This window comes from Dioscorea cayenensis, chromosome 19, assembly GCF_009730915.1.
Source record: "Dioscorea cayenensis subsp. rotundata cultivar TDr96_F1 chromosome 19, TDr96_F1_v2_PseudoChromosome.rev07_lg8_w22 25.fasta, whole genome shotgun sequence".
NCBI lineage: Eukaryota > Viridiplantae > Streptophyta > Magnoliopsida > Dioscoreales > Dioscoreaceae > Dioscorea > Dioscorea cayenensis.
In genome coordinates this window covers 30,540,616-30,551,743 of record NC_052489.1, presented here as the reverse complement: position 1 = coordinate 30,551,743, position 11,128 = coordinate 30,540,616, and the positions used below count along the sequence as shown (strand labels likewise).

The window sequence follows — 11,128 nt, the reverse complement described above, 5'->3', positions numbered from 1 at the left end:
AAAAATTACTAGATAAACCCAAAGCGCCAAACAACTCCTTGTACATGAGGGAAGACGAAACAAAAGAGACTAGCGTTTCACGAAGTCATTTCCCCTGATTTTGGAAACAGGGAATACCATGATTTTACACAAGCGTATTTATTAAAATATATTTTCTTTTAAAATTTTTTATAAAATTATTTTTATAATTAAAAATATCCCTACTGACTACTGTCTCATAAACCATATAAGCAAAGCCTCCATCGAAGGGAGAGAGAGAGAGAGAGAGAGAGAGAGAGGGAGAAGGAGAAGGAGAAGGAGATGGAGGAGATCAGTCATCGGACAGTGGAGGTGAACGGCATATCTATGCACATAGCGGAGAAGGGAATGGGAGGACAAGTTGTCCTCATGCTCCATGGCTTCCCGGAGCTCTGGTACTCATGGCGTCACCAGATCATTGGCCTCGCCGATAAAGGCTACCACGCCGTCGCCCCTGACATCCGTGGCTTTGGTGACACCGATGCCCCCTCCGCCATCTCCTCTTACTCCATTTGCCATCTCGTCGGCGACATCGTCGCGCTAATCAACGCCCTTGGCCAAGAACAGGTTGTTCGCCGTGTCATAAAAATCCTTTCTTTCTTTCATTTCTCACTGTTTTTAGCTTGATGTTTGTGATTTTCATGACAAAGGTTGTGTTTTTTACTTTTTGCACGCAAGGTGTTTGTTGTTGGGCATGACTGGGGCGCTCAGGTGGCGTGGTACTTGTGCTTGTTCCGGCCGGACAAGGTGAAGGCTTTAGTGAATCTTAGTGTTGCATATATGCCTCGTAACCCGGCTGCCAAGCCGGTTGACTACTTTAGGGCCCTCTACGGAGACGACTACTACGTCTGCAGGTTTCAGGTATGGAGTTCTCTGTGTAGCTTTAATTTGTGGCAACTGGCAAGTTCAGTTGTAAATTTTTATCTTAAAGAAAAGTACATGTATATATGGTTACAGGAACCAGGAGTAATTGAATCAATATTTGGCAGTGTTAGTGCTGAACAAGTGCTCAAGAAGTTTTATTACACACTTCGTGACCCAAGTGGTATATTTATACCCAAAGAAGGTTGGATTTCACCTAATGATGAAATTCCTCTTCCTAATTGGCTCTCTGAAGAAGATTTCAACTACTTTGGTAACAAGTTCGAAAAGTCTGGCTGGTCTGGAGGAGTAAACTATTACAGATGTTTGAACAGGTAAAAATCTAGACAATCTTTGTTAATTTGTTTATCTGTTAATTTTCTTTTCCATGATTGTGTTACAAGGTTATTTTAGTGGTTAATTTGCTAGAAAGATTGAAATGTATGATTCTGTATTTGTTTAATGAATGATGCAGTAACTGGGAGCTTACGGCACCGTGGACTGGAGCACAGATAAAAGTACCTACTAAGTTTATAGTGGGAGATCTGGACTTAACTTATCACTATCCAGGCATCCAGGATTTCATTCACAATGGTGGTTTCAAGCAAGCTGTTCCATTACTTGAAGAAGTGGTTGTCATGAAAGGAGTTGCCCACTTCATCCAGCAGGAAAAGGCGCATGAAATCACACAGCACATTCTGGATTTCATTAAGAAATTCTGATCACCCTGTTTTCTGTAACCAAAACACTGTTTGTTGCTAAACAAATTGTGTTTATAATAAAACCTGGCAGCTCGTTCATGTGCTGTTTTTATATATTATTGTCAGAAAAAAAATCAATTTCTTTGCTGTTTTTAGTGAGAAGTTTGCTTCTTCACGCAATTCTCTTGAAGAAAGAACGTGACAATTCTGTCACTTCTGTCCCAACCCCAGACAAGGAAAGTGTGGCTGGTAATTTTTTTTTATCAAAATAGAAAAAAAAAATGATTAGTTTGTTTTATAAGTTCTCTGGCTTTTGAAACAAATTCATAAAAGTAATTTCCACTATCTGTGGATCAGATAGTTTATTTCAAAAAACATAATTTCCACCATCTATACAATATTATTGTGTTTGAATTTAAAACATTCTCAAGTCTAAGAGAACTTAATTAATTGTTCAACAACAAATATCTACACTCGTAATTGATTTGTTAACAAGTGACCACAACTAAAGATCAGAGCAGTCTTTTCATAGAAAATTTTAGCTGTCAAAGTCCGGTTAACTTAGACTGAAAAGTATTTTTTTTTAAATAGAAATAAATTGAGAATTTAATATAAAAAAAAAAATGGCAAGAAGAATCGGAGATTTTATGAAGATTCCGGGACGGTGGTACTTTATTAAAAAAGAAAAGTAAATTAAAATAATAATAATAATAATAATAATAATAACAATAATAATAATAATAATAAAACATTGTTATAAGCTCCATTAACGTGGACTATGGTGAAGAGTAGAGGTGAAGGAGAAGAAGAAGAAGAGGAGAAGAAGATGGAGGGGATCAATCATCGGAGGGTGGAGGTGAACGGCATAGGTATGCACATAGCGGAGAAGGGAGAGGGCGGGCCAATCGTCCTCATGCTCCATGGCTTCCCGGAGCTCTGGTACTCATGGCGTCACCAGATCATCGGCCTCGCTGCTAAAGGTTACCACGCCGTCGCCCCTGACCTCCGTGGCTATGGTGACACCGATGCCCCCTCCGCCATCTCCTCCTACTCCATCTTCCATCTCGTCGGCGACATCGTCGACCTAATCAACGTCCTTGGCCAAGAACAAGTTGTTCATCATCTAATAAAAATCCTTCCTTTCTATAAGTGTTCTCACTGTTTTTAAGTTGATGTTTGTGATTTTGATGAAAAAAAAGATTGTGATTTTTATTTTTTGCACGCAAGGTGTTTGTGGTTGGGCATGACTGGGGCGCTGTGGTGGCGTGGCATCTGTGCTTGTTCCGGCCGGACAAGGTGAAGGCTTTGGTGAATCTTAGTGTTGCATATAGGCCTCGCAACCCGGCTGCCAAGCCGGTTGACTACTTTAAGGCCCTCTACGGAGACGAGTACTACGTTTGTAGGTTTCAGGTTTGGTCTTTCCTCTCTATGGAGCTTGCAACATGCTGTATGGTTCCAAATTCAAAAGCACTTTGATTGTCTTACAAGATATTGATCAGTAGAATACATGGACTTCTATTCTTGAAAATAAATGATCGTCTGAGTTACACCTTGTTTAAAGCTGGTGGTTGTATGTCCTTTTTCTTTGTGGGCATGAGAATTTTCGGTCCTTGCTGTAGCGTCTTTGTTTTAATTTGGTTCTGTTTCGTCTTCGAGTTATATTCAGTTCATTGATTATATGAGGGTCTTTAAATAGGTACCATTACTGAACTTTTGAGGTGGTTTGTAGGAGAAGTCCCTGTTGCCTTCTATTACAAGCCAACATGCATGACTGGGTGAATAAATCTTTGTTAATCACTCTGTTTAATTACTCTGAGATGAGATATTTAATCTTGTTCATATGTAACAAATGTTTTTGGCTTTGGTGAATAATGGCCATCATATGTGACAAAAGTTTCCAACCACAGCTTGAACTGATAATATATCCTGCATGTTTTATTGCTAAATCTGATTGTTTTATGCTAAATCTGTTCATGCATTGCTATTGTTCATGAATCCTATAAAGTTTTACTTTGTATACATCGATGGTGGTTACAGGAACCTGGAGCAGTTGAAGCACAATTTGCCAGTGCTAATACTAAACAACTATGCAAATGGTTCCTTAAGTTCTGTGATCCTGGTGGGTTATTTATACCCAAGGAAGGTTTGGTTTTACCTAACGATGAATCTTCTCTACCTGCTTGGCTCTCCGAAGAAGATCTTAATTACTTTACTAACAAGTTCGAGAAGACTGGCTTCACAGGGGGATTAAACTATTACCGATGTGTGAGCAGGTAATCCCTTTTTTTCCCGTTTTAATTTGTTTTTTTTTCTGTGAATGATCTACTAGAGAAGAAATTTTTCTAAATATAAAGTAATCAGAAGTATTCTTGACAGTCACTTATTCACACATCTCATGTGAGGCCTGTGGGTTCCCTTTGTCATTCATGTAAACTCTTTTCACTCTATTTTGTTCTGTCTACGGGTATTTTACTGATTGGTAAGTCTTATAGGAAGTGGAAGTTCATACTTGCTTTACTGTATTTAAATACAAATGAATTCCCAGATACTGATAGCAAGGGTAACTGAATAGTGACCATATTAGTTCTTTCATCTAGATTGCAGTGTCTATCTATTGACGCTCAAACACATGAGAATTCAGCAATGTCCCTGAACGGAAAAAAAAAAATTTTGAAAAATTTATTGAACTCTTTACAATCTCTGAATTGCTCAGTTATTTGCCTTCTACTTCTTCCACTTTGTTGGCCAGGACATCAGTAAAGGTAATAAATTCAACTGTAGTTAAATTCTGCTGAAATATCAGTGATCATGCACAATATTTTCTAGTCTTTAATTTTCTCTATTGTGGAGTTTGTTACATTCCTGCTGCTGATATTGACAAATGATTGAAATCTATCATGCATGTTGATGGAATTATGCAGTAACTGGGAACTTCTGGCCCCTTGGACTGGAGCACAAATAAAAGTACCTAGTAAGTATATAGTGGGAGATCTGGACCTGACTTATAACTATCCTGGCATCCAGGATTACATCCACAAAGGTGGTTTCAAGCAAGCTGTTCCATTTCTTAAAGATGTGGTTGTCATGGCAGGAGTTGCCCACTTTATCAACCAGGAAAAGGCTCATGAAATCACTGAGCACATTCTTGACTTTGTCAAGCAATTCTAATCAACTTCTATTCTGCGTATCAATAAACAAGCAGAGACTAGAAAATAAATCCCAAAAAAAGGAAGGTGTGATTGGTACTTTCTGTAAAGACATGGATTTATTAGTTATTTAAAATTGTACTAATACGTTATGAATGTAGTAATTTATTTCGTCTCAAGATTTTTTTTTTTGGGGAAAGAGCTCACAGAGCTGATTTTATTAATAAGAGAAAAAAGTTTTACAAAGTTCAAGGATTACAAGCCCAAACTAATAAGAACAAAACAAACAAAACAAACAAAAACAATAAAACAAGACAACTGAAAAGGAAAAATAAAAGGCTAGAAAGTAAAACCATTCTCAGAGAATGTCCTCATGACCCATCTAGGCAAGTCACGGCCAGTAAGAAAGAGGCAAAGTAAATGATTGTTGTTGCTAGAAGAAGCCAGAGCTGAGGCTGGTAAGTTCCAGATAGTTGGGATATCAATCAGTGTAGGATTACCCGCAATTTGGAGGAGATGGGAGATTTCAGAGAAAGCCAGTGCATGTCTCCAGGATACAGGTGTGCAGCCGTCTCTCAGAGCAAGAGAAATTTCAGGATTGCAGTGAAGAATACGTCTAATATCCAGTTGTCTATCTATCGAGGTGCGAATTGCCAAGCCAATAACTTTGATGCCAGCTTCAAGGTGCGACTCAGCCATGAACGTATAACACCCTGCACAAGAGATAACATAGTCATAATTTGAAACAAAAAATCCCAACTTACCTATCCTGGTGTTGTCATTCCAGCAATGAGCAAAGAAGAGGAATAGGCCATTGCTGTGGGAGAAGTTGTTGAGAAGAAGTCTGCGACCCAATGAAGATGAGTTCTCTTGCATAAATTCCTTAACATGGGCGACAACCTTTGAAGCAATGTTAGAGAAATTGGGACTGATGTTATTGAAGATGGCATCACAACGAGCTTTCCATGAATACCAAATACTGGCAGCTATGACAGATATAGTATAAATAGAAAGGTTGTAGTCAATAAGCCAAAATCCAGCAGATATAGTATCATGGAATGAAATAGTAATGGCCAAGGTATTGAAAATAATATTCCAGACCAGTTGTGCACAACGACATTTAAGAAATAAGTGTTCAATGGATTCATTCTCAATATTGCAGAAAACACATAAGGTCCTAGGGCCAATATTGATGCTATTAAGAAAATCAGTAGTAGAAATTTTACCATGCAACATAAGCCAAATAAAATGTTTAACCCTTGGAGCAACATGAAGCTTCCACAGTTTTTTCCAACCAGACCACTCCAGATTCAAATTAGAATTGTGATTTAAATGATTATAGATAGCTGAAGAAATATTAACATTGGAAGAATGTGGGAACCAAACCCAGAAAGGTTCCCACATTCTTTTACAAAGGTACAACAAGGGTTAAGGGTAATGTTTGTCTATATTGATAAATATATATGGCAGGGATATTGAGGTTTTTTTTAATTAATTAATTATTATTTTTAAATCTATATTTTAGAAAAAAAAACATTTGGTTCGATTTTTAGTAATAATGAAAAGACTAAAGTTATTTGGGGCAAATAACAGTAGTAATTTTAAGTTATTCAGGAAAGAAAATATGGTGAGAGTTTCGACCTTTTGACTAACTCTTTATAAAAGCATAATAACAAAATAAAAAATAAAAAATATATTAATGAAAAGAGGAAAAGTAAAATTTATTGTTTTTTATCTGAAAAATGATAAAATGGAATCTATTAATGCAATAGATGCATGGTAAATGCCTTTTTGCTAACAAGATGCTACCAATTTTTATGAGGGGAAGAATATAAACAAACTCGAGATGTATTTATTTGTTTTTTATGTAGTCTTATAATGGAATTAAATAAATAACAAAATTAAGAGACGTTTGGTCACATTCCCAAACTTTCGGATTAATAATAATAAATAGAAGTTTAGAAACGGTTAGAATCAAGAATACCCATGAAAGTTTCAAATTAAATTCATAAAAACAACTATATTGGTTGAACCTAGCCATTATTATACTCTAAAAACTTCTTAGCTCCAGGGCCATTTGATCTATTGGCTTTTGATCCCTGCATAAGATGTTCATTTATTGAGGAGATGTGTTCAAATCTTAAAAGAGGACACATATATTGTACAATGCAATTTTTTATGTGTGTTAATATCTGACATGTGGTTTGTCAAAAACAAAAAAAAAAAACCTTCTAAGTTTCTTATTTCTCAATTCTGAAGTTCAAATTTTTTTGATCTAAAACTGAAGGTCAAAAGGGGAATGAATTACGACAACCTAATAAATTTTACAAAAACTTACCTAACTAGACCGAATGAGTTTTCAAAACATTTAATATAATACATAAAAACCATGATTATAGGAAAAAAAATCAATTTCTAATTATATAAAACTAAATAATATTTTCATAACAATGGAATTTTTTTTTTTTTTTTTTGACAAAAATGACAAGCACCCCCATTAAAGAGTTATCAAAAGATAAATAGGCCAAGTGTCATATGGGTGATGAAAGTCTTGCACGTACCCACTTAAAAAAAATTTTAAAAATCAAACTGAACTAATAAAATCTCTTGGCATGCAATCATAGAAGAGAGAGATACAACACCTCTAATAGAGATCTACTAAACCAATTTAAATAATAACATAAACAATTGAACAACATTGCTAATAATTTTTTCTCACCCTTATCAAATCTCCTTGATTATATATGTAACAAATATATCTAGCTAATAAAATACAATAAAAAAATATTATACTTTAACCCTAATAATTATACTTTAGTTCATGTCACTGGTAAAACAAAGTCACTGTATACATCGATATTTATGCCGCCCTATCTTGATTTAGAGTGAGAATAAAATACCAATATTTTATAGGAGGTGATGCTAAAAAATTACGTAATATTTTCTAAAATTCTTTGTGTACTGGTCTTTAATCAGCAATTTTCTACTGGTTTATGTAACAATTAAAATAAGTAACAAACAATAATAAGCTAATACAAAAGACAATGATTTACATAAAAAATATTCAGTAAAAATAACAATTAAATGAGAAAAAAAAACCGATTGTATTATATTTTGTAAGCATAATGTTGATGGCCCTATTTATCAAGATTTACATTATAATAAAACTATAAGTTATAGTTTAATAGCCCTGTGGAATATCTAGCATGAAAGGAACAATTGTATTTTAATTACCTCTTTCAGAATGCTTTTGCTAATATTACCAAAATCATTCACATGCTTCTTGCTTGGATTTCTACGACTAGGGATCCACATCACCAACATATTCCTTCAACTCAGTCCAAAAGTTGAAGCGCTCTCTCGTCTTCATAAACTTAAGGTCAGTTGAGGAAAGCTCTCCCACGGACCCCTCGATTCGGGAGTGATTCATCCATGGTCTTTTTCTTGGCAGCCGAAGAAGACCTCTGGTGTCTTTTGGTGACCTTTGCTTTCTCAGCTGTGTTCTTTTAGCCTTGTTTGTTTATTCTGCAACTTTATTTCCTATTATTTAGGCTTAGGTGGTGCTCACTCTTGGTGAGAGCCCCCCCTATCGTTTCTTTTTTTTTTGTTATTGTGTTTTGTTTGTTTGTTGTATTTATCTTTTTCATTGAAAAAAATTATGATTTATTCACTTTATTAAAAAATTAATAAATAAATAATAGAGCCTAAGTTAATTATTAGTCCGATTGACTTTGATTCTGTTTAAATGTGGCTTGACTCCGTTGTCTTTTATGCGCAACTTGATTAATTACTTAAATTATCTTAAGAGGTGTATATCACAAAAGCTCCGTGCCTACACTACTACCAAATCAGTGGTGAGCTATCAAATTAGTTCATCTCTCAGCTATCATTATAAATTTAAAAATATTTTTTATAATTTAAAAAATTCTATAAGTCACCTCACAAATCTTTTAATTAAATCAAATAGAAAGCTTGGGTGTGGTGCAATGAATACCGACAAATCCCGGCGGCTTTTTGACTTATTTTATTTTATTGATTTATGCATGTGTATTTATTACTTTTATTTGATTAAAAAAAACCTCTAATCATGGCTATAAAACAATGGCATCAACGAAGGCAAAGCATCCATCGAAGCAAGGGAGAAGAAGAAGAAGGAGGAGGAGGAGATGGAGGGGATCAGTCATCGGACAATGGAGGTGAATGGCATAGCCATGCACATAGCGGAGAAGGGAATGGGTGGACCAATCGTCCTCATGCTCCATGGCTTCCCGGAGCTCTGGTACTCATGGCGTCACCAGATCAATGGCCTCGCCGACAAAGGCTACCACGCAGTCGCCCCTGACCTTCGTGGGTATGGTGATACCGATTCTCCCTCCGCTATCTCCTCCTATTCCATCTTCCATCTCGTTGGTGACATCATCGCCCTAATCGCCATCCTTGGCCAAGCACAGGTTGTTCATCGTCTCGTAAAAATCATCCCTTTCCTTTCTTTCATTGCTCTCTGTTTTTTTGGTTGATGTTTGTGATTTTGATATAAAAAAAAAAATGTGCTTTTTATTTTTTGCACGCAAGGTGTTTGTAGTTGGGCATGACTGGGGAGCTCTGGTGGCGTGGCACCTGTGCTTGTTCCGGCCGGACAAGGTGAAGGCTTTGGTGAATCTTAGTGTTGCATATATGCCTCGTAATCCAGCTATCAAGCCGGTTGACTACTACAGGTCTATCTACGGCGACGACTACTTCGTTTGCAGGTTTCAGGTATGTTCTCTGTGTAGCTGACTGACAACAAGTTCTGTTGTTCAAAAGCATGGGCTTTGTGGCAAGTTCAGTTGTATGATGATCTGTCGAGTAGATTTAATGACCTTTTATGGCGTTGCACTGATCTTTCAGTGGTTGCAAGGTCCTTTCTCTTTGTACCTGGTTCTTCACACATCTCTTCCTTTTGTCATTGTGTTTTAGACCTCTTACTTTGCTGCCAGTGTACTATTTTCACTTTATTTATTATGTGTGCTGTTGATACAAACGGCATCACGGACCTTTTGATGTACTTAATTGGAAACGTCAACATGCTTGAAAGGGTGAACCTGTGTGGGACCATTCTTTCTAAAACTAGGCCATATATGTTTTTTCAACTCCATTTCACATGTGACTAACTTCATGAATTATGGTCATCAGTTGATATACCACGAATGCTAATGGTGGCATTGTTATGACTGTTGTTGAAGAATCCTGGAAAATTTTTAACTGAAGAAACAAACGTACATGGGATGTGAATACAGGAACCAGGAGTAATTGAAGCAGAATTTGGCCGTGTTAGCACAAAACGAGTGATCAAGAAGTTCTACACACTTCGTGACCCTGCTGGTATATTTATACCCAAAGAAGGTTGGATTTCACCCAATGATGAATTTTCTCTTCCTAATTGGATCTCTGAAGAAGACATCGACTACTTCGGTAACAAGTTTGAAAAGTCTGGCTGGTCTGGTGGATTAAACTATTACCGATGTTTGAACAGGTAAAAATCTAGGCAATCTTTGTTAGTGTGTTTCCTAGTTAATTTTCTCTTCTATGATTGTATTATTTGGTCAGATACTCAGCTGGAAAGTTCGAAATGTGTGATTTTGTATTTGTTTAATTATATAATGATGCAGTAACTGGGAGCTTACAGAACCGTGGACTGGAGCACAAATAAAAGTACCTACAAAGTTTATAGTGGGAGATCTGGACTTAACTTATCACTATCCAGGCATCCAGGATTACATCCACAAAGGTGGTTTCAAACATGATGTTCCACTTCTTGAAGAAGTGGTTGTCATGAAAGGAGTTGCCCACTTCATCCAGCAGGAAAAGGCGCATGAAATCACACAGCACATTCTGGACTTCATCAAGAAATTCTGATCACCCTGTTTTCTGTAACCAAAACACTGTTTGTTGCTAAACAAATTGTGTTTATAATAAAACCTGTCAGCTCGTTTATGGGCTGCTTTTATGTATTATTGTCCCATAATGACAGAGTTTGCCTCTTCACTCAATTCTCTCGAAAAAAAAACATTGCATGTGACAACTCTGTCATTATGTGTCCCAAACCATGATAAGGAAAGACAGAGTGTTTGGTTGATTATAGTCAGTAATTAATTTTTTTTTCAAAATAGGAAACAAACAAAAATGATTAGTCTAGACCCGAAAAAATAAACAAACTCGAAATGTATTTATATATTTATTATAAAATGAATAAACCAAAAAACTCTTAGCTCGAAATGAGTGGTAGTCTCAAAATGGAATTAAATAAATAACAAAATTAAGAAACGTTTTTTCACATCCCAAACCTTCATATTAATAATTGATATACAGAGGTTTGGTAGCTATTAGGATCAGTAATACCATAAAAGTTTTAAATAAAATTTA

General features: G+C 36.1%; 3 protein-coding genes across 3 annotated transcripts; all 3 read left to right on the top strand.

Moving 5' to 3' along the window:
- Window positions 1–239: 239 nt before the first annotated feature.
- LOC120250351 (epoxide hydrolase A-like) lies at window positions 240–1,694 on the top strand. Its single transcript, XM_039259154.1, has 4 exons — window positions 240–585; window positions 697–879; window positions 976–1,214; window positions 1,355–1,694. The coding sequence occupies exons 1-4, from the start codon at window positions 301–303 to the stop codon at window positions 1,599–1,601; spliced, it is 954 nt and encodes a 317-aa protein (XP_039115088.1). The 5' UTR covers window positions 240–300; the 3' UTR covers window positions 1,602–1,694.
- A 634-nt stretch (window positions 1,695–2,328) lies between these two features.
- LOC120250349 (epoxide hydrolase A-like) lies at window positions 2,329–4,905 on the top strand. The gene is made up of 4 exons (XM_039259151.1): window positions 2,329–2,691; window positions 2,808–2,990; window positions 3,618–3,853; window positions 4,502–4,905. Exons 1-4 carry the CDS (start codon window positions 2,359–2,361, stop codon window positions 4,746–4,748), a joined length of 999 nt encoding a protein of 332 aa, XP_039115085.1. The 5' UTR covers window positions 2,329–2,358; the 3' UTR covers window positions 4,749–4,905.
- A 3,953-nt stretch (window positions 4,906–8,858) lies between these two features.
- Window positions 8,859–10,750, top strand: LOC120250356 (epoxide hydrolase A-like). Its single transcript, XM_039259161.1, has 4 exons — window positions 8,859–9,177; window positions 9,299–9,481; window positions 10,003–10,238; window positions 10,375–10,750. The coding sequence occupies exons 1-4, from the start codon at window positions 8,893–8,895 to the stop codon at window positions 10,619–10,621; spliced, it is 951 nt and encodes a 316-aa protein (XP_039115095.1). The 5' UTR covers window positions 8,859–8,892; the 3' UTR covers window positions 10,622–10,750.
- Window positions 10,751–11,128: the final 378 nt, after the last annotated feature.